The sequence below is a fragment of the Lacerta agilis genome, chromosome 14 (genome assembly GCF_009819535.1).
Source record: "Lacerta agilis isolate rLacAgi1 chromosome 14, rLacAgi1.pri, whole genome shotgun sequence".
Lineage (NCBI taxonomy): Eukaryota > Metazoa > Chordata > Lepidosauria > Squamata > Lacertidae > Lacerta > Lacerta agilis.
In genome coordinates this window covers 16,546,124-16,569,046 of record NC_046325.1, presented here as the reverse complement: position 1 = coordinate 16,569,046, position 22,923 = coordinate 16,546,124, and the positions used below count along the sequence as shown (strand labels likewise).

The 22,923-nt window shown below is 46.6% G+C and overlaps 1 protein-coding gene across 1 annotated transcript; it reads right to left on the bottom strand.

Annotated features, from left to right (window-relative positions):
* Window positions 1-12,144: 12,144 nt before the first annotated feature.
* Window positions 12,145-22,596, bottom strand: MYADM (myeloid associated differentiation marker). Its single transcript, XM_033169601.1, has 2 exons — window positions 22,416-22,596; window positions 12,145-14,047 (listed from the first exon to the last, which is right to left on the bottom strand). Exon 2 carries the CDS (start codon window positions 14,034-14,036, stop codon window positions 13,131-13,133), a length of 906 nt encoding a protein of 301 aa, XP_033025492.1. The 5' UTR covers window positions 14,037-14,047; window positions 22,416-22,596; the 3' UTR covers window positions 12,145-13,130.
* Between the last annotated feature and the right edge of the window lie 327 nt (window positions 22,597-22,923).

Below are 22,923 nucleotides of genomic sequence, written 5' to 3'. Positions count from 1 at the left end.
ACCCCAGCTTCTGATTTGATCCCTTCCCCCTGCCCCCAGCGCCGCCGCCACCAAGCTCAGGGAGGAGGATAAGCCGATTTAGCTAGCTCCCACAAGTGCAACATCAAAAAACGCACATTCTGATTTTCATCAGAGGAATGCTGGACAGTATGTGAATATGGCAGGCCGCCATTTAAATTTCCCACAATGCCCCAGAGTGGGAATACATTCAAACAACATTCAAAGCCCCTTTGTTATCCTCAGGAGAATTCTGGGCACGGCAGTTTATCCCACACAAATTACAGCAACCCTTAACAAACTACACGGCCCAGAATCCTTTTGGGAGGGCTGGAAATGTGCTTTGAATGTGCTTTTGAAGTATAGAGGGAACACAACCCACATCTGGTGCTTGTTGTCCATTTTAAAATGGCGGTTTCCAAGGCACCCAGCATCAGGAAGGATGCTCACTGAGGAGGAAGTGGGCCTCTAGGTGGCAATTTTCCACACTGGAGATAGCCCAGCTTCTCACTGGTTTTCCTTTTATGTCTTTGTCTGGCTAACAAAGCAGATACGGGTACTTTTTCCGGCTACTCCAGTGCTGTTGCTCAGGCCCCAAGCACCAACATGGTGTCAGGGATCGTGAGTTGCAGAACATACCCTTCTGGGCCTGGATTTTGTACATCTGGCCACAGCACCGGCATGACATATCACGTTTGATCTCTTGGCACTTAATTTCCCTGCCAGTGTGTTAAGTTAGAAGCTCCATGAGGAACGACTCAACATTTGGACCTGGCCTGCCCATGTGGCAGAATGAGGGGGCTGAATGTCAGAGGGGGCTGTCCCAATCTGACTGCAAGGGTATGCACCACATTTTTAAATGCCCCCTTGTGAAAACCACGCCACAAGTTTAAATAATAAGAATTAAACCATAACTGGGGGAATGTTCTGTCTGAGCATACTCCCAGCCATACTAGATATCTTCATCTCTACGGCTCTACGTAGACAGAGAGACTGCTAACATTACAATCCCATTTGAAACCTGAATCTACCATCTCCTCAATAGTTTAACCTCGAAATTCCTAGTTCAGTATGTTGCACCTGTAGATCAGGACTGGGGGCCATGGGTGTAACATTTAATCAATAGATTTACTAAAAATGTGTCTCTGCATATATTACTGCAAACACTTATAAAAACTGCAGGTGGCTAGACACCATCGTCAAGGAGTTTGGGTTGTCAGGCCCAAACGGGGGGGGGGGTCCATATGGGCCACTTGGCCCGGACCTTCGATTCACAATCGCTCACCATTATTTAAATGTAAATACTTAAAATAATCCTTTCCCCTATGTATTTTTAAAAAGCACTATTATTTATATATTTACTTATTTATAAGACTTCGGAGATCCCCAGGGTAAAAAAAGGGGGGGCACATTATCTACCTGGCCCGGGCCTCTGCCTGGCTCTGCAAGGGCCTGTGGGTTGTAGTGTGGGAACTGATTCATAATACACAACTGTTCATTTTACCCTGGAGTAGATGGCTCCAGCTTGAAGCAGAACCAACAAGACATTTTTAAAAAGTCAGAGTAGAGATTACACAGATATGTTTGTAACATCAAACCCCTATTGGTGTTTTTAAGCAGGAAAGGCCTATTGTGGGAGGGTGGTCCAAATGGCTTCTCATCTAAGAAACCATTTTGTGAAGTTAAAAAATGTGGTCAGTTTCTCGTTTTGTTTTGTTTTTTTTAAATCACCTGGGGGCAGTACAAGGAAGTTTGGGAAAGGGTGAAGTGCCTCCCCCTTCCACACTTGCAATCCTAGCTGCTTCTATAGAAGTAACCTGTTCTGGTTAAATAGCGGAAATCTTACCTGCATCTTTGTGTAATGTTTACTTTTGCCCTCTGGCAAATCAGACACGCATTGTATTCATTTAGTACACAATGCTTCTCTCTTTACCTTCCTGGTGGTTTTATTTCTTACTCCTAATTTAAGGTTGGGCTGACTGACCACAGTCTTGCATTGCCTGCTTCCTTAATGATAATTCCCCCTGGTCCACCCGTGTGTTTTAAATATGCAAAGGAATAAAAAAGTAAGTGAGGAAAACGAAAAGAAACATACAAATCAAGGAGCCTTTACAAATCTCAAGACCTCTTCGGAGTTCAGGCACAACTAATCAGGGTTAAGAGATCCTCTTGTCTTGCCTAGAAATATATAGACCTGCCCCCACAGGGTCAGACCAAAGTACACCCATCTGGCATTCTTTGCAGGAATCCCCGATAACCAACAGACACTCTGTGGTTCAGCAGAAATAGGCCAGCGGTCTACCACAATCTACTTTAGGCTCACCCCTGTGCAGACTTGTGCAGACATCTGTCCCTATTGTAGTGGCTCCCTAAACCCAAGCTAGACTTCTGGTCATAAAGGGTTTTCTCTCTCTTCTGTTTCTCAATCCATTAGCAGCTCTCTCGGAAATGACTTCTGAATGATTCATCGCAGAGAAGGAGGGAACCACCCTCTTAGCTCATTGCCGGACCATCCTCACCCCTCTCTCCAGGGATCGAAAAGCAATCCTATTAAGCCATATTTACAGAACAAGGCAAGAGCCTGGAAAGGAGGAAGCGATTTAAAAATTATTGCAGAGAGCAAAGAGCTGCAAGAAACAAAGAAATATGGAGACACTCCTGTCTACTTGAAGTTTACTCCCTAGTTCCTAGTCGGCTAATTTATTGTTACAGCCTGGGGGAAGCAGGGGACGCATCCAGAGGGGAGCTTCCATTGTGAGACGTACATATGCATTTTATTTTACCGTATCCGCGTGACACTGTTGGTATAAAAGTGGCAGCCCATATTTCCCCCTCCCCCAGCTCATCCAGGTTTACTCTTTCCAGGAAAAATCCAAGTACGGTTTAAAATAATAATAATAATATGGAAAAAGTAAACCCTGTTACTAACACCTTTCTTGCAACTTCCGAACCCATTTACAATATTAAGCTCCACCTTGAAGCACCCGGAGAAAATAACTCCTGCATTTTCATTACATTTCACATAAATCAATATTGCAGGGTGGGGGAGAGGGAAGAAAAATAAGTACCATAGCCCCAATTTTATATATCGAGTCTTAAACGGGTGTAGTAAAGACTAGTCAGTCAAAACATCTCCCCCACCCCTTTACATCACTAGTTTATTTTTCAGATTAAAAGAACGGATAGAATCAGAAACAGGAAATATGACACGTTGTACAGGGCGGCCTGTGCGGTATCGGTATACTGTATTACACACATTTTTTTAAAAAAATGCATGCAAGATAAATAAATAACACAAATCAACAACTACTTCGTACAAATTTGGTCATTTGGCTGAGTTGGCGTGGGGGTGGGGGTGGGGGTGTTGCATTGATGGGGGACTGTATGTCGAGATTCCTGCATTGTAGGGGTTGGACTAGATGAACCTCGGTGTCCCTTCCAACTCTATAGTTCTCTGATTCTATGAGTCACATGCTCAGGCATCACATGCAAAACCACAAAGAGAAGCTTATACTGTGGGCTCTCTACTTCCTAAAAAAATCTTTTATAAATAATCTTCGTACCCGCCAACATTTGACAGATGGAGAAGAAGCAAGGGCACTGCAAGGAACATCACACCAAGTTCGGCCCTCAGGGGTTTTAACGTCTATGTTGTTGTTGTTCAGTCGTTCAGTCGTGTCCGACTCTTCGTGACCCCATGGACCAAATCACGCCAGGCACGCCTATCCTTCACTGCCTCTCGCAGTTTGGCCAAACTCATGTTAGTAGCTTCGAGAACACTGTTCAACCATCTCATCCTCTGTCGTCCCCTTCTCCTTGTGCCCTCCATCTTTCCCAACATCAGGGTCTTTTCTAGGGGGTCTTCTCTTCTCATGAGGTGGCCAAAGTACTGGAGCCTCAACTTCAGGATCTGTCCTTCTAGTGAGCACTCAGGGCTGATTTCTTTAAGAATGGATAGGTTTGATCTTCTTGCAGTCCATGGGACTCTCAAGAGTCTCCTCCAGCACCATAATTCATAATTAACGTCTATAGACCTAGCTAAAGAACCTTGCAGATACTGGCAAAATATAACTCCAAGCATCCCTGACCCTGGTGCTGTTGGCAGCTGAAGTCAAACAAGATCTGCAGGGCCACACATTCCCTAAACTTGCTGAAGAATGAGAACACGGCTGACTCAAGCATTTGAGGAAGATGTACCCAGGAGGCGAAACTACAGGTAGTAAATAACCAAAGACAGGACTAAGTCCAGAGAGTTGGGAGTTGCCCTGGGAAATAAGGACGGATGGTATATGCCTTTTCCTCATTGCAAGCAAAAACGTTACAACATGTTGCTTAAATGCTGGCAGGTCACGTCACTCTCCACCCATTGCATGTGTATCCATGTATCTAAAGAAGTGTGCATGCACACGAAAGCTCATACCAAGAATAAACTTAGTTGGTCTCTAAGGTGCTACTGGAAGGATTTTTTTTATTTTTTATTTTGTTTTCACCCATTGCATGGGTTGGCTAGCTAGAACTACTTTGGGGCTGGATAGAACTCATAGGCTTGTACTAGTTGCCTATCCCTGCTCTCAGGCCTTGTTTAGCTTTGGTGATGGGTCACTTTGTAGACGAGAGCTAAGGACTCACTGGACGTATGTACACACATGCTCTCTTCCAAATTGCCGCCTTGTCCCTATTGCATCAGTTCATCTCGTTCTTCTTTTCTTGAGCTGGAGACATGGGAGCCAGGCTCGGCCCAGAGACCATGAGTAGACTAGCCCTACCCCCAAGCATTTGCCGCCTGTTCCACAATTTAGTGCAGCGTTTCCCAAATTTGGGTCTCCAGCTGTTTATGGACTACAACTCCCATCATCCCTAGCTAGCAAGACCAGTGGGAAGGGACGATGGGAACTATGATCCAAAAACAGCTAGAGATCCAAGTTTGGGAAACGCTGGTTTAGTGGAAGGACACATTTTAACCTGTAAGTAATGCTATAAATTAGATCTATTAAAGTGTATAGCCCAGGCATAGGCAACCTTCGGCTCTCCAGATGTTTTGGCCTACAACTCCCATGATCCCTAGCTAACAGGACCAGTGGTCAGGGATGATGGGAATTGTAGTCCGAAACATCTGGAGAGCCGAAGGTTGCCTATGCCTGGTATAGCCCTACATCAGGTGCAAGAGACCTTTGGCCCTCCAGATGTTACTAAACTGCAATCTCCACCATCCCTGACCATTGGCCATGCCTGCTAGGGCTGATGGGAGCTGTAGTTCAGGAACAAGTGGGAGACCGAAGGTTCCCCATTCCTGCCATAGATCACAGGTGCAAACTGGACCACACTATTTGAGGCTGTGCCCATGTTGCTGAATCCTCCCCTTCTCCATTAATGGAATTTGGGAAGTCAAAATCTCTTCTGCATGAAAACGAGTCTATGCATGAGAACTGGCTTGTCCTCAAAAAATGTTGAGGAACACTGTCTTGCAAGTCCTTGATTTAGCAAAGGTGGAGATGCTGGTTTGCTTCAGGAGGAGAGCTAGGTTTGAAGGTTACAAATAATAGTAATAATAATCAGAGTTGTTCACTTTTCACTTATCAAACCTTTATTAGGCATTTACATGTAAAACTGCGAGAGAAAGAATCACACACAGGAACTTTAAAATATATATACACAAAGAAACAACAATTAAACTCATAGGCTGATTGTATGTGTGTATTAGTAAAATCTAGAATTTTGTCCTGTTAAAGTACTCCTTGAAGCACTGCTGCCAAAAACTCGGCTATCCCCGCAGTCACCCCTTGGTCAATGTCAGAGAGACAGAATCCAACACTTCCACCCTGCTGCCATGCAAAAGGGGGGACAACACATGTTCACGCAGCGTACTGTGTAGTGGGCAATAAAAGAGAATATGCTCTACAGTGTCCGGGACATTCAGGGAACATCTGCAGTATCTCTTGTTTCTGGGAATATTCTGATATCTACCCCTGACAAATGCCGAGGGAAAGATATTTATCGGGCCAACATAAATGCCCTACGTTGGGCTGGTATTATTAGTTTAGTAACATAGTTGACCCTACTATCTAGGATATTTAAATCATAGAATGTGGGAGAGCAAATTTTATTTACTGCTGCCACAATATTTTGTCTCTCAACATCCTTTAGTCTAATTAGGACATTGTGAAAGATATGTTGCTTGCTTGAATTGTACAAGGGCTCCAGCTCGATGCCTATCGATCTGATTTTATTTTCTAGGAGTTGGTACCATCTAGATTTATAGGAGTCCTTAAGGAGGTCAGAGAGCAAGCTTGATGGTGGACGTTCTCAATCTACCAGATCAGAGTTGTTCTAGGTTAGAACATTATTCTAATCTAAAGTACCATTTTCTCCTGCCCTTCCTTCAAGGACAAACTCGGGGCAAGTGATTTTGTTCTCTTCTCACCACCTCTGTCATAACTCTATGACATAGGCAAGACTAAAAGATAGTGATCAGCTCATAAAATTAATGGTCGAAAAAGTATCCCATGTACAGTATCTCTGGCTCTAGATCTGAAGGTGGGGGGAACACTGTTCACCCCAAGGGCCTCCTTCCCTCATGGCTACTCTTTCAAGGTCTGCATGCCAGAGGTGGGCGGGCTGAAACAGAAGGGGGTGGGATCACCCAAAAATGGGCAGGATTACACCCACATAGAATGTCTAGTTGTTCACAGCCATACATTTAAAGCACATTTTCCCCACCCAAAACAAACCCAGCAAGTTTGTTAAGGGTGCTGTGAATTATACTAAGCTACAGTTCCCAGGATTCTGGGGGTACGTGTGTACTTTTAAAAAATGTACGGTGTCCATGCAACTGTAGTCTAGATGCACCAAAGAACTCTCGACCAGCATTCTGTTTCTGACTTCAGCTGGAAAGATGCATGTGGGCTCTCAAAAGTAGGCAGAAAGGCAATGGCCTTCCCTAACTGGGTGCCCTCCAGACATTTTGAACTAGTATTCCCATCAGTCCCAGCTGCCTAATAACAAAATCTGTATGTGTATAACTGCTCCGGTGAAAGAAAGAAAGAAAGAAGAAGAAGAAGAAGAAGAAGAGTTTGGATTTGATATCCCGCTTTTCACTACCCGAAGGAGTCTCAAAGCGGCTAACATTCTCCTTTCCCTTCCTCCCCCACAACAAACACTCTGTGGGGTGAGTGGGGCTGAGAGACTTCAAAGAAGTGTGACTAGCCCAAGGTCACCCAGCAGCTGCATGTGGAGGAGCGGGGACGCGAACCCGGTTCCCCAGATTACGAGTCTGCCGCTCTTAACCACTACACCACACTTTTAATATGGGGTGGGGGTAATGCGGCCATACCCATTTTGCTTTGGCCATGGCCACTGGTGGCATGTGCCCCTCAGAGGGTTTCGGTTTTTGTTGTTCATTTGTTTGATTTTTATACCTACCTTCATCCAAGGATCACAGGGTGGTTTACAACATAAAAACACAAAAATACATACCATAGTAACAAGCAAAAACAATATTCCCACCCAGTGTTTGTTTTTTTCTGGGGGTACTCAAGGGTACGCGGTACCAGCACCTCCCCCCATGGACGTAGCCAGGGAGGAGCAGCTCCCCCCCCCAAATCAATAAAAATACATAGCAAACTGTGGTTCTACCCCCCCCCCCCAACAAAAGGCCTGCCCTGCCTAATAAAAATTCTGGTTGCGCCCATGCCCCCCCCCCCATATTAAAAGTGTGGCGCTTACTGTAGCAACTTCATGGTGAGTACCTTCACCTTTTCTTCTATATTAAAAAAAGGAAAGCACTGCCTCCATCTCCCCATTAAAAGGGCCATAGATTGTTTAATTAGCCAAAGGTCTGGAATTAGAGAAATGTTTTTTGCCTGGCGCCTAAATATGCTTAATGAAGGCAGGGAATGCTGCCCTCCTGCTGAAACACATTAGACACCCCTACTCTAGGGAAAACCTTAAGCTGTTTCAGGAGGGCTTTTGTTGTTGTTGTTCTTGCCCAATTTTACTCTGCTTTAAAAACTATTTGTTTTGGGGTTGTTTTCTTAATGGCAGTCTATAAATATTCTAAATAAGTATCGAGAATGAGCTGGAAACGGTGAATAGGAGGTAATACCTAATAATAGCTGCTGGACACACCCAGCCAGCCAGAGTTCAAGGGCTAAACATAGAAGACTCCTTATGTATTATTCCACAGTGGGAACGATGAGGAGTCTCCCCCTCTCTCTCTCTCCCACCCACACCCATAGACCCGGATCCTGCTCTCAGCCTGGGCGTGGATTTGGCTTCAAGGCGAGCCACAATATTGGGAAAACACATTCCTGCCAGATATACACACAAAACACACACACACACATATATCACAATGACCTCATCCCAAGGCTGAGGCACAGCCAGAACTTGCCACTGGAGTGGAAGCAGCTGCAGACGCAGGAATCCTTCGCACAATCCTCGGGGGAGGCGGAGGCGGACATTCACCCAGAGATCCCGCCTTGCTCAACATAGCTGCCTCCAGTTTGTGGGCGGCCCCATACAAGGCTCTCGGACCTACCGTAGTACCAAGGAGATGGGAGTGTGCATGTGCAGTTTTGGCCCAGAGTCACCAAAATTAGGGGTTTCCTCCAGTGCCTGGGTGCGGTACACAGGCAGTGCAGGCAGGGCCGCACATTGGACAGGCACAGTTTGATCCAGATGTGTGAAAGTGGTTTTGCACAATTAACTACACGCCCACCGTGCCAGTACCTTTCTTCACCGCCACTCAGCTAACTTTGTCCATGTTCCCAGCACATCCCTTGAACAACAGCTGCGTTCAGTCAGCTTTCCAAAGCGGAAACTCCTCAGCGAGTGAGTGATAATTTCCATCGGGTGAAACTGTGTTCTGCTCGTTCTCTCTCTCCCAACTCAGCCCTAACCTCAAGCTCCAGAGGCTTTTCGCTTCCCACTCGCAAGCAAGATTGTTCCTTTTCCCTTCACCCTGCTCCGTTCGCAAGGTTAGCCAGCCAGACTGTGACCCAGCATAGAAGAAAACTGCTGTCCTATTCCCTAAACAAGGGATGCACGTTTGTAAGGCCTGTTCATACCATCACCAGAATCAAGTGGTAAAGCTGTGTATGGACCTTACCACTTTCTGATTCAGGCCCAAAGTTGCAAGTTTGAATAGTCTCCCAAGTTGGGGGAAGAACTCCATGCCTATAGGAAAACAGAATTATCAGAGACCAGAGGGGTTTTCGCGATGAAAAGGAGTCACATTCAAGCATGCAGTTCCACCCCTGCTCACAGGCTAAAGTAGCTTAGCGCAGAAGAGACCTGCAGGATCAGGCCAATGGCCCATCCAGTCCAACATCCTGTCCTCACAGTGGACACCCAGGTGTGTGTTGGAAACCCACAAGCAGGTGGATTTCACAAGGGGATGGGGAAACTGTTGCCATCTGGATCAGGGCAGTACAACACATGGTCAGGGGCCCGCATGTTGCAGATTTTTTTGGTGGCCCTCAGCAACATTTGATGGCCCCCCTTCCACTCCTCGTGCTACCTTCCCGGAACTGGATAAGCGAGGCGCTGGGCTTTGTGAAGGTGTGCTTTCCTAGCTTTGGGGAGATCGGAGGTGCTGTAGGACCCTGCTGGAGCCTTGCGCCTCCTTCCCAAAGCCTGGTGCCTCACTTAGCCAGCTTTGTGAAAGCAGCATTGGGGGGGGACATCAAATTTTGGCTTCGTGCTTCCCCCCCCCCCCCACGGAACAAGGCAGTGCATGAAAAGTTGGGCCGCCCTGCTCTAGATGCTGCTGTGCTCCATCTCCCCTCAGCCCCAGCTAGCATGACTGATGGTCATGGATGATGGGAGTTGTAGTCCATCAACACCTGTCGGGCTACAGGTTCCCCACCCCCTTGCTTTACCCCTTGTTTCTATTGAATGTGCAAAGCGTATTCCAGAAAGTATGCTTGACAGGTGAACCCTGCCATGTTACTAGGTTGAAGGACTGAGATGTACTCACCTAAATTCCCCTTCTCTGTAACTTTCAGAGCCTGGCTCTCTCTCTCTCTCTCTCTCTCTCTCTCTCTCTCTCTCTCTCTCTCACACACACACACACACACACACACACACAGCATTTCCAGGCAGTCCTCTGATGGACTCCTTCTCTGTCAGTGGATCCTGGCAGATTTATCTGGCTACAGTGGCAGCACTTCCTGCTGTGCTGGGTGTCTGGGACATTTATTTAATTCCCCACAATGCCTTAGGAGCAATGCTAGGTCTGGGGAATTGTGGGAAACTGAAAGGTTGCTCAGATCCAGCCACCTGTTGTGGTACAGAGTGCCGTGCCAGGCCAGGGGGGTGGGTAGGGCAAGGCCCAAGGTAGGCCAGTTTTCTGTCCAAGCAATATTACCAGATGCCAGCACTGCTCCTACACGTAACTGCAGGTGAAGAATGACAGAAGATCACTCTGCTCAGAGCAGGAGCCCCAACCTGTTTTGTTTTGTTTTGTTTTATTTTGTTTTTGAACGATGGGGGTGGAGATGCTCCTTCAGCTATATTAGGCCGAGGCCGTTTAGGACTTTAAAGGTCAGCACCAACACTTTGAATTGTGCTCAGAAATGTACTGGGAGCCAATATTTGTAAAGGTGGTGGGTTTAGGAAAATCCACACCAGATGAAATCTCTTAGCTTAGCCTGCCTCACAGGGTTGTTGTGAAGTTGAAAAGGGGAGGAGAACCATGTAAGGCAATCCTGTGAGGGATTCGGCTGAGAGGGAGTGACTGGTCCAAGGTTTCCCAGTGAACTTCATGGCCGAGGGAGGATTTGAACCCAGGTCTCCAAGGTGCCCGTTCAAACACTCTACAAGCTTCACCATGTAATTCTGAAGACAGTTCCACCTGGTGGTGGTGGTGGTTGCCCCCTCAGGTGCTCCAACTCTAAATGTCTGAATGTATTGTGAGCTTCTTTGAAGACACAAAAGAAAGGGGAATCGCCACCGTTTATTATACCATTGCTCCTTTATTTTATACACATATATTTACTTGCAATTTTTTTTAAAAAACAACAACCACACATTCACAAACAACAGCACCGCAGTCAGGGTGAAATGGAGCAGGGAGAGCCTATACTGTATTTCTGTCTCTATGCTATATGACATCTAGAAGTATAAAAAAGGCAAATTATGAAAATAATATTGTAAATTCATTTCTTTTAAGTACATGAAACTAAACTCTAGTGCTGAGCAGAAGGGAAGAGAACATTGTTGTCTTTTTAGGCTGCAGGATGTGTCCCCTGTATATATTCTCTTTTTAAATACTGGTTCAGCAACCAAAACAGAGGCAAAATAACACATTTAACATTCCACTGAACACATATGTTCAATTTTTCTATCCACACCCCCCATAAGAATATCTTGCTATTTTTTTTCTCAGCAAGAACACTTAAAGCAGATTATTAGGCACTCAATAGCAGGCAGTTTTCAAAGAAGTGTAAAAAAATAATAATTAAGCAAGCTTATTTTTCAGGAACAATATTGCCCTAAGTGTAATGTTTTGCCTTTAAGAACATTGCAGGCAAGGATTTTTAATCCTTAGGTGAATAATTAAAGGCGCTTTTACAATGTAGATGCTCTTTTTCGGGATACCAAATCGTTGGCTTTAAGCCCCCCAAATAGAGTCATTTCAACCTCCAAGAAAATACTGCTTATTTTACTAAAAGCAACTAGAAGCAACTTCTGAATGCAGAAGAGTGAAGTCCCCTTTAGGGATACAAGGCATTGCGATGGTCAACAGCTCGCACACAAGCACTTTTGAGAACGGTGTGCCTTTCTGTCACCAAAAACCATTAACCAGAAGCAAGCACATTGCCTTTAATCTTTCACCAAGCAGGCAGAGGCGTCTTTACTCCCCAGACATCAATAAGAATAAACCATAGAATAAACTCTCCATGGAGGTGGCAGAGGCAACTTTTGGAGAACTAGCCATGCAGCCCTGCTTCTGTGCATGCAGCTCCTGTGCGTTCTAACATAAGACACATGCAGCAAATTGCCCCTTTGTTTCAGAGACCTCTGCAAGCACATCTCAACTACCTTTCAGGCATCTGTGTTCATTGGCAGCCAACAGCCCCCAAGTCACATCTTGCAAAGTGAGACAATGCACCCGATGCCTTTAAGGCTCGTCATCAAAAACTTTTCTTTTTTAAACTGCCAGGCAAATGTGTTAATTAAAGGAGAGCTCTCTCAACCCTTCCTGTCTGCAAGCAGAGAGGTATGTTCTCTCAAGGCTCCGGCACATTTAATGCCCTCTCAGCCCCAACCAGGATCCCCTTGCCCTTTGAAAAGAAGATGCTAGTTATACGCATTTGAGTAAGCCAGGGTCCTCTCTCCCTACAAACACGCACACACACCCATGCAACTATCAAAAATGCAAGCTGGCAGCCTGGACAGAGCAGTCATGAAGGTGGCAGATTTCGTGGCTGGTGAAGGAGCATGCATGCAATGGAAGAGAAAGATGTGCCTATGAACTGTACAAGAAGAACGCAGGAAGGTCTTGTGTTCATATAAAAACATCTGGCCGGGGATCAACATGGGAATACTCTGGCAATCTCCTTCAATCTAGGATAATGCCCCCAGTGTACTTCTCCCCCCCCCACAGGGATGTGCACCTCCAGTACCACCATTAGAAAACAAACAGCACCACCCTCAAAACCCTGAATGTTGGAGCTCTTAACTAGCCACGCCTTGCGAATGTACAGGGAGTGGCAAAGGAAAAGCATGCAAAAAAGAAACGATGCTCGTGCAAAGGGCAAGGAATGAAGGGGGCAGAATGAGCATGGGAAGCGGGCGAGGTTTTGAAACAGACACACTTGTGCAAACAGCAGGGGGGGGCGGGCTGGAGAAAAGATCGAGCGTGCAACAAGTGACGAGCACAAGGTGAAACCAAAAGAGTTTAACTGGGAAGGAGGAATGTAAAAATGAGAAAAGATTAATGGAAAGAAAGAAAAATGGAAGAGTGGAAGAGACAAAAGCAAAAAGAAGAGGGTGAGAGCATGGAAAAAGACGGGAAGGCAATGCTTAAAAGGTGCCTTTCCTTTCCCCTTCTGCTCCCCTTCCTCATCTCTTTACATCCTCCCTCCTTCTTGACCTTCTCTGTCCTGACTCTCGTTGCCACCAGCTGTTCTCTACCCTTGGATGAATATCAGCCGTGCGGAATACACCAGGTCAGCCACGTAAACCAGGAGATTGATGGCTGTCAGGACAGCTATAGCAACAAGCTTGTCCCAGACACACATTGTGGTTGAACTGCAACCATAGGGTCGAGATGACTGGCCACCATGCTTCCTGTCGAACTGATAGATGGGCCAGATGATGGTGGCTGTCGCGTACATGAGCACAGCCAAGAGCGTATAGCCACTGAGGAACTTGTTGAACGGACATGGCAGCCAGCCAGTGCATTCGCCAATGCAGAGGATGATGACCAACAGTGAGAGGATGAAACAGATGCAGTAGACAGCCATGCACCACTGGAGAGCTCCTTCTCTGTCGTAGGAAACCGGAGAGCTGATGAAGACGAAGATGATGCAGGCAATAAAGGTCTCCACCACCTTGAGCAGCCCAGGGACAGTGGCCATGTAGCCGGTGACTTCTCCTGGTTTCGCTTTGGTTATGCCGACCTCTGTGGAGTATGCCAAGAAGGAGAGGCATGAGAACACCGTGGCAGAAATGAGGTACGGACGTTCTCTGCGGGGGGGATTTTGGTTCTGAATGAAGGTGACCGGGTAGATGATGGAAGCTGAGAGGCACATCAGGGTGGCATACATGGCGAACGTGATAGGGAAGTTCTTCCAGGAAACTGGCATGCGGTGCTGGAGGCCGGCAAACTCCACCACCAAGATGACAATAGTGACGGCGAAGCAAGTGCACCACGAGAACATGCACCAGTCACCATTGCGACCATACCACCTGTCGATGTGGACCACCAGGCTGAAGGTGACACACGTGAAGACGACCTCCAGCAGACGGACAATGCCCAGCTGAGAAGTCAAGGCGGAGGTGTTTCCCACGGACTTTGAGCGGGTTACTGGCATCGTGCAAAGATCTAGGGGAAAGAATGCAAAACACACAATGCAAGGTTACGATGGAGCAGTTCATGGCCCAGTAGTCAGGGTGATGATCTGGAAAGTATCTCATTACACTCACTGATTCACATTAGTTCAGGGTTGGGGGACCTGTGGCCCTCCAGATGTTGCTGGGTATGGCTCCCATTACTTCCATCCCTGACTGGATCCCTACAACATCTGGAGGGCAACTGGCTCCCCATCTCTGCCTTTGATGTTGCTGTCTCTCGGAAATCCAGTGTGGTGTAGTGGTTAGAGTGCAGACTAGGTCTGGGGAGACTCGGGTTCAAGTCCCCACTCACTGAGTAAACTTGGGCCCACAATGGTCTAATAAAAATAAAAAACCTGGCGAGAGGACCATGTGCACCATTCCTGAGCTCCTTGGAGTAAGGATAGGATATAACTGGAATACATACCTGTCTCTTCCTGTTACCCAATCTGACATGTATGTTCCTAACAGTGTTACTGCCTCTCTCTCATGACAGAAACCGAGGTCACCCCCACAAAGCAGAGAGCAACAGTTTTGCTCTTGCCATGGAATAAATATTAATAAGAGATGAACATCTTTAAATAGGTGCCTAGAGTCTTATCAAAATAAACAATGGCAGCTGGATATATGATGCCAAACACAAATTGTGATCCACCAACATTCTCAGGAGATATCATCATCATCATCCTTTATTCGACCGTCAGTCAGAAAAAAAATAGATTTATCCATACAAAGTTAAAACATCTAAAACACCTAGAGGAACTTTAGAATAAAACATCAGATGGTATCAGATGCCTGGCCAGATATCGCAGGCCTCAGAACCACCACTCGCCTACGGCAAGAAAGAAGTGAGCTCAATAAGGTTGAGGTAGGCAATGCTTGTGGTATAAAATAATGCTGGGGGGTTTATCAGCATGGCTGTTACCCAGACAACAAAACTGTTTAGCAACGCATGAGCAATGAGGAAGCAGATGTGGGGGAAGAGTGCAAGGGGACTAACACAGGAAGTGCAACAGGAAGTACCTCAAAGAGGTAGTTGCTGTTGCTGCACGGTCTTATCGTTTCCATCATAGTGCTGCCTGTGCCAATTCTGCTGGCGTGTTTGAAAGTTAGCAGCAATCGCAACGGGGTCAGCAGTGCGCAGGCATGGCGAGGCTTGCAGAGGCTGGGCACAGACACTTTGCCAAGCCTCTCTCTCTCTCTCTCTCATACGCACACTGGTCTATCCAGAAGCCACCTCAAATTTATTAATTGGGTGTATTTCACTTTTAGGGTACTAACCGTTCCAAGACGGCTAGCAAAGAGTCCATAAAAAAACGTGTAACAAAATACTTAGACCTTTAAAACTACCAAAGCCGGCAGCAGTTAGGGCCAACATAAAAGCAAATGTGGAAATAAGGTGGAAGAATCCCCCCTGCCCCAAATCCAGTTAAAAGCTGCCAGTGAGAGGACTCAGAAATGGGCAGCATACAAAGCTGACTTCTTTGGGTCCATTCTGGCTGAATATTTCACTGACTGAATATGCAACTGACTGGCAGAGGCTCTTCAGGGTTCTCCCAGTCCTACCTGGAGATGCCAGGGACTGAACCTGGAACCCTCCTACCTGCAAAGGAGATGCTCCACCACTGACTTAAAGTACTTCAAGCACACACACTCAAAATAACATAAGAGTGTTAATCATCCTGTTCTCCTACTCCCAATCAGCATGGTTAAAGAGCATGCCTTTCCCACCATCTGGCTTTCAACTGACTTTCTAATCTCCCTTAGTGATTGTGTGCTATTAGGAGAGGGGCTTGTCTTCAGCAATGCGTTTGTTGGGGGGTCCCAAGACTACTCCAGAGCCCACTGCGCTAACAGCACTGCCCTGCAGATAGACTGGTGTGGTGCCACAGTTAAAATGCTGGCCTAAGATCAGTGAGACCCAGGTTCAAATCCTCACTCATCCAAGAAGTACTGTACACTAAAGTAACACTTGGCAAGTCATAGTCCTGCAGTCTAACCTACCTCACAGGGTTGTTGTGAAGGATAAAAGGTTGCAGGGGGGCCATATGCCCAATCCTGAACTCTCTCAGAGGAAGGACAGGTTTAAAACCACTGCCTTTTCAAGTCCCCCAGAACTATTTTGGAAAAACTGTCAGATACGTACTAGAGAGCAAGGTGTGTGTGTGTGTGTGTGTGTGTGTGTGATTTTACTTTTGCATGGGGGGGATACAATTGCTTCACTGCATTCACACTTCCTCCACGCAAATATACAAACCAGTGCACAGCTATCTTTCAAAATTCATGTTTCTCTTAATTTTGCAACGCCGTTCCAAAAATAACCATATAAAAAGGAAAGTGTACAAAGATTGCATTAGAGAAAAATGCACAGAAATTGTTTGTATCAGTGAAAATAATATGCCAAGAAATGCCTGTTTGGGTAAAATGGCATACAAAAACGCTCACAACAGATGTGTATAAATCTTTGCATGTCTTTTGAAAAAAACACAAGCTGATGTGAAAGCATGGCAAACTGCACTTAAAATTATAAAAATGAAAAGGGTGTGTGTGTGTGTGTTTTTTAAAAAAAAACCAGAATCTTTATAGACCACAGACATGTTGTTAGAGAGCGAGATAACTCTTATTTATTTTTAAACTACTTCAATGTTAAGTTCTCCTGAAGACTAAACAAGACGATGGGGAGAGCCACGGTTGCATCTCCTGAATTTGTTTGAAAAAAAGCTAATGCAGCCACAGGATATGAAGATACTGTAAGTATCCCACTTAGTACCTCAGCCTGTTTCAGTTAAGTCTAGCTACGAAGGACTTAGGAGAAGTTCTTCCTAAAGTTTAGGGATCAAACATAAGCTTAGTGAGATGGGAACAAAACACACAGAACGTTACCATAGGGATATGTTTTAAGGGATAAGAATTTATTTTCCTTCTCCCTTGGAAGAAAAAAAGAGGCTATAAAGTGGCCTGGCATCAATACAAGTATCCTTTAGGCACCAGGCAGAAAGATTATTATGTACCCAGACATTTGAAATGTTAGCATTAGTCCCTTTTGAGGTTTTCTCCCCTGGTTTCCTGCTCTTTTGCCTGTTTTTTTTTTTAAATTATTATTATTATTATTATTGAATTGCTCAGCTTTTAGGTTTTGCACATCACCCTGAAATCTACCATGGCAAAGGGTGGCATATAAATGTTTTAAAATAAATAAGCATAAATAAATAGTATATATAAACATAAACAAATAATAAATTAGCATCAAATAGATGTGGGGGGGGGGGCTAACCCAGCCTTTGCCACCAAGGGCATCCCACGTGGTCCTTAACCACTAAGAGCAGTGTTATGCAGGCATAACCAGGTATCCTGCTTTACAGAAGACGTCCTCTCTGTCTGGTTTAAAGATATACCGTATATACTCGAGTATAAGTCGACCCAAATATAAGCCGAGGCACCTAATTTCCCTACAAAAATGTGGGAAAGCTTATTGACTCAAGTATAAGCCGGTTCGCCTTTGCCACTGTGGTAGAGGAGGAACGAGCAGCCCAAAGCAGCCCTTTGGGCTGCTCCTTCCTCTTCCTCCTTTGCTGCTGTGGAGCTCACCCCGTCGCAGGGTTTCGAACCGCCATTCTTCTGATCAGCAAGCCCTAGGGCTCTGTGGTTTAACTCACAGCGCAATGTTCCCTTGTGTTATACAGAGAAGGCTGGGATCCTGTCCTGTTTAAGCAGGAGCCAGGGAAAGTGAGCACCTGTGGGGTTTTAATACTTCCTTAACTGATAGGCTTTCTGCCTTCTGGGGTCTAAAGTTTGCATTTATGTGAGCAGTTCAGGAATGGAACAAGCTGCCTGGGGAGAGTAAAGAACCACCATTCTTATACACTTCTTAAGGAATGGTTGACTTGAGTATAAGCCGAGGGCAGCTTTTAAAGCACAAAAAGTGTGCTGAAAAACTAGGCTTATACTCAAGTATATACGGTAAATAAACACGTATAAAAATAGAATAAATGCAATGCAAAAATTCATTTCTTAAAAAAAAATCAACAGTGAGCATCTGGACAGCAGACTGAGGAGGACACACAGGAGGTCAGCCTGGCCACAGTGTTTCCCACTAGGGCAAGACATTTCTCAGACCAGCCTACCTCACAGGGTTGTGGAGAGGATGTAATTGGAAAGGGGGGGGGGAGAAACCATGCACACCGCCTTAAGCTCCTAGGAGAAAAGCTGGGATATCAATGTAGTAACAGATGTACAAATCAGTAAATAGCCAGTATATGCAAATCTTATGCAAACCTGCACCAGGTTTATCCCGTTTTTAGCGATGCATTTCTTCTTATTTCCTCTTTTTTGGCAACGCAAAAAGTGGCCAGTCCTAACTGTGACTTCCAAACAACTGGGCGAGAGCAGATGGGAATTCCTAGGGGAGGAGGGTCTGGAAAAGCATCTCAGCTGGGTTAAAATTAGGTTAGAGGCGTTGGGAGCAACATTCTCTCTCTGTCTGTTGGACAAAGGCAGAGCTGCTCTTGGCCTTTCATCAGGGGAAGACACTTCCTCATCTGGATTTCCTGCAAGGGCTGAGGCAAGGCCAGCAGGCAGAGATATTTGCCTGGAGGTGGGGGGGGGTGGGTGGGAGCCATTTACACTGTTATCCATATAAGGCCAGGAGAAAATCCCGCTTTACCCAAAGTTGGACATTTGGTTTCAATCATGCGCTGCTTCCCAGCTGGAAGGGAGGGGGAATGCTCTGGCTGGGCTCACAGCCATCTCCGCTGTCTTCCTTCTGGGCCATCTCTCAAAAAGTCACAATTCCCTTCCCTACCTTTTAAAAGCTCCCCGCCCGCCCCCTTCCATCAGCAGCTACAACTTCCTTTCCTTGTTTGTGTTTTGGAAGCCAGAGTCCCTTTTGTGTAGGCACACCAAGATGCTGGTTAGGGTGGGTGAGGAGGTGTAAGGGAAAAGGGGGAAATGGCAGAAAGAGAAGGGAAGCAGCTGTGGAAGGAGAGAAGCGACAATAAAAAGGCGTTTCAAACCCTGACTGGCATGTTGCAAGAACCTCTTCTGAGCTACCCACCCTCTTCGCATTTGGGTCATTGATTGGGCAAAGGGGTAATCAAAGCAGTTTTGCAACTCGCACCACAAAAGTAGGGTTGCCCAGTAAAATCTAACCAGCCTGCCCAGACAAATGCAGCTATGCCAGTTATTTGGGGGAAGAGACCAGAATGGGGGGCAGGGAATTAAGAGAGAGAACCAGTTTCTGCGACACTTTCCTGCCCGGTTTTCCAGCAGTAATGCACAGGTCCAGTTTGCACATAATAGCAGAATCAAGGAGGTGGGGACATTTCTTGGACAGTGCCACTTCACGCTGCAGATTCCATATTATTCCTCAGTGCATATGAACTGAATGACTATTCACAGTCCCAAATTATTCCAAGAGCATTTGCTTCACATTATCAAAACCCACCACTCCAGCTTTCTAGGCTTTGTACAGGGAAGGGTGCCCAGAGCTCTTTACATTATCATCACACCAACAACAGGGAGTGGCTAACCTTTTTTATGCTGAAGGCTGCATCACCTTCTTGCAGTGTTTCTGGGGGTTGCATGTTGCTGGCGGCCGTGCCCCAAGAGTGGGCATAGGCAGCTCATGCCCACCACGCACTGAGTCCCCCCATCAGCTGATTTGTGCAGCTAAAAATACTAAAGTACCTGACCAGTGCTGTTGGAGGCACTTCCAAGAACAAGAACCGGATTATAATCTCCATGTGGCAAATGTGAGGCAGCAGGTTACTTAAGGCCGCCCTCAAAATCCATGAAACGAGGAGTGTTTTCAAGCAGGGTTGGGGAGCCTCTCTCAGCTGGGGGCCACGCTGTCGCAAGGAGAAGCTTCCTGGGGCCGCATCCCAGTGATGTGATGCTCAGGGATGTGAAAACTAGGCTACACTCCAAGCATGCAAAGCAAGACATTTCTAGCTTCTCTGTCCAAGCAAGTAAAAGGGACTAGTACACCTCAAGAAGACATCTCAGAGAGGCAAAAAAAAAAAAGCATTTGAGGAGGACTGGTGTGGAGTGCAGCCTGAGGAGAAAGGTGTGGCCTCAAGATAGTCTTGAGGACCAGACTGAGAAGACTTGAGGGTATGGGCGTGGTCAGAATTTATGCTGGGGGGGCAGAACCTCAGTTAGTTAAGTATTTTTATTGATTTACTTCATTTGGGGGGCAGCTGCTCACCCTGGCTATGCCCAGGCTTGAGGGCCATATTTCACCCCTATGCCTGAGACCCCCTCCCCTCTGATTTAAGGCGAAACTTCACATGATCCATTATCTATATGCAATGAAGCATGATGTAACCTCACACAGCTCTTAAATGCTACTATAAAGGCCCTCTGAAGAAATGGCTCTGCGGTTCCGCTAAGTGACACAGATCGTTATCAAGAAAGTATTAGCTAACTCTTAGCTAGAAACCTTGAGCATACAAGGATGAAATGCCCAAGGTAGGGAACTAAACATGTGGCAGAAGGACAAACACACCCACCCACACAATCCTGCCTACTTCAAATAAGGAGGCTGGGAAATGGTCGAGCTGTAGGAGAGGTGACTCCTTCACCCTCAAAGTGCCACCCCACCCAAGGAAAATCATGACCAGATTGTCCAGAAAAACTCAAATCCCGTGAGCAGGATGAGAGTATAATGGGAAGGCAAGGTTGGGAGTTTGGGATTCTCTGGACAAGGCATCTAATGAGGTGAAAGAGGTCAAGAGGGTATGGGATAGGGGGGGGGAGATAATACTTAAAAAAGGATAGATTCCCAGAGAGCCTTAACAGCCATGAGACATTCTGAACATTTCATCCTATAACTTCCCAAACACGATTTACTGATCAGCAAAACAAGACACTGGATTTGAAAAAGGGACCTTTCCATGCAACTGGAGGAGAATGGAAGAAAACCAAAGGTTAATATTTTAGAAAGTGAGTTCCAAAATCTGTCAGTCCAGACGGTTTTCTTTTGCACTAAAGCGTGTAAGTGGAGCTACAGGTCTTCAGTACGTGCCACAAGTAGCTAACAGCAGCACCCACTGGCTAGTAAAAGTCACTGTGTATTAAAACAGCCTGCAGGCTTTTGTGAAGTCTCCTTTACCAAAATCCATCGCACACTCCGAGGCATGCTCTCTCTCACATTGCAAAGCACGCAGTACTGTCACAAATGCACATCACACATGATGTATTCCCCCCAAAATGGCACAAGCTATCAATCGAGGGAAATCAGCCATCCTGCTGTGCACATCATGCATGACATGTGCAGCACACAGACGCTGTTAAACATGACTTCCATCTTGAGAAACGCAAACACTCCCACTGTGGCCGCACCCCATGGACAAACCTGGGAATTATAGAGACGTAGCTGATACTGTTTGTGCAGAAACAAGTCCCACTGTGACCAATGGGGCTTGCTTTTGAGTATTTGGGATTGCAACTTCTCCGGGATAATTTCCTGCATGCGTTCCAGAGAGACAACCATGGTTGTCTATGGTATCTTCCCTTGCTTAATAATAGACTAAAAGCCTTCTGGCAACAAAGGTGGACAAACTACCCCAGAAGGAGCACGGCACATTCCCCACCAGAGGTACTGACCCTCCCCTTCTGCATGGACTTGAGTATATTTATTTGCCAGGCTTCTTGCTTTACTTGTTTACAGTATTTTATTTTGTCCCTGAAGTGTTCCTGGTGCGAATTGCGTTTCACTGTCAGAGCCCTCTGGCACCTTCAAAGTCTTGTTGTTGTTCATACCGATATTCACACCTTCCAGAACACACGCAGCCAACTAGCCCTGCACTGGCATCCCTACACACAAACAGCTGCCAAAATTATGTTCACAAGGCATTCCATTGTTTCTATTATTGCTACTATTTTTAAGGGAGCGAGGAGGTGGAAGCAGAGGTACCAATCAAATCCCAATAAGTTCCAAGCCAGCCACACCAAAGTTCATAAACAGAGCAGCATCATAAGGAAATCTCACGGGGGACACGCCCTTTTCCCAAGTTGGCAGAAGCAGGAATACACACCATTCCTCAAGAAATCCAGTAAGCTCCCAGCCACCCACTCCCCCCCCCCCAATATCCTGGCTCCCAGCGCTTCTTGGGCTTAACTTCCCACGGACATTCCTAATGAACCCAGGAGTCCGGGCGGGTTCCCTGATTGCCCCCCCCCCCGTTTTAACCCTCTGGAACCTCCTCTCCCCAACTCTCTCTCTCTCTCTTAACTGTATCCTTCCCTTTCTCCTACAGAGAACCCAGGAATTCTGGCTCGAACCCCTTCGCCCCCAGCGCAGCAGCGCGCCTCCCTCCCTCCAGCACCCAAGATTTTCCTTTCCTGAAGAAGCGACTTACTTCCAGAGCGGGGTGCAGGGTGCACGTCTGGAAGGAAGCCTGAAGGTAGGTGGGCACGCACGTCGCAGCAACCGAGGCTGGGAGAAGATGCTCTGGTCTGGTCACGGAAAAACGGCAAGGCGACGGACTCGTGGCTGGGACAGGAGGAAAGAGGGGTGGGGCGAGTCCCCCACCCCACCCCACCCACAGGCAGGCAGGAGGTTGGGAGAGGGTGGGCCGTGGGCGGAGACAGGGAGGTAGTAGAGGAGGAGGAGGAGGCGGCGAGGAGGAGGAGGCAGGCGAGGTTGAGGGGAGAAGACCCGGGAAGGCGGAGGGAGAGTGGGCGTTGTGTTATTGCTGTTGCTGGGAGCCAAAAAGTACACAACGATACACACACCACCGCACCCGCAAGGAGGGTCCCCTTCCCCCGCTGAATCAGACAGAAACGATTCACGGTTCTCAACCCGGCTACTCATTACTCAAAGCGTACAGCCAGATGCGTCCAATACGCTGGTTCTGCAGCACTGCA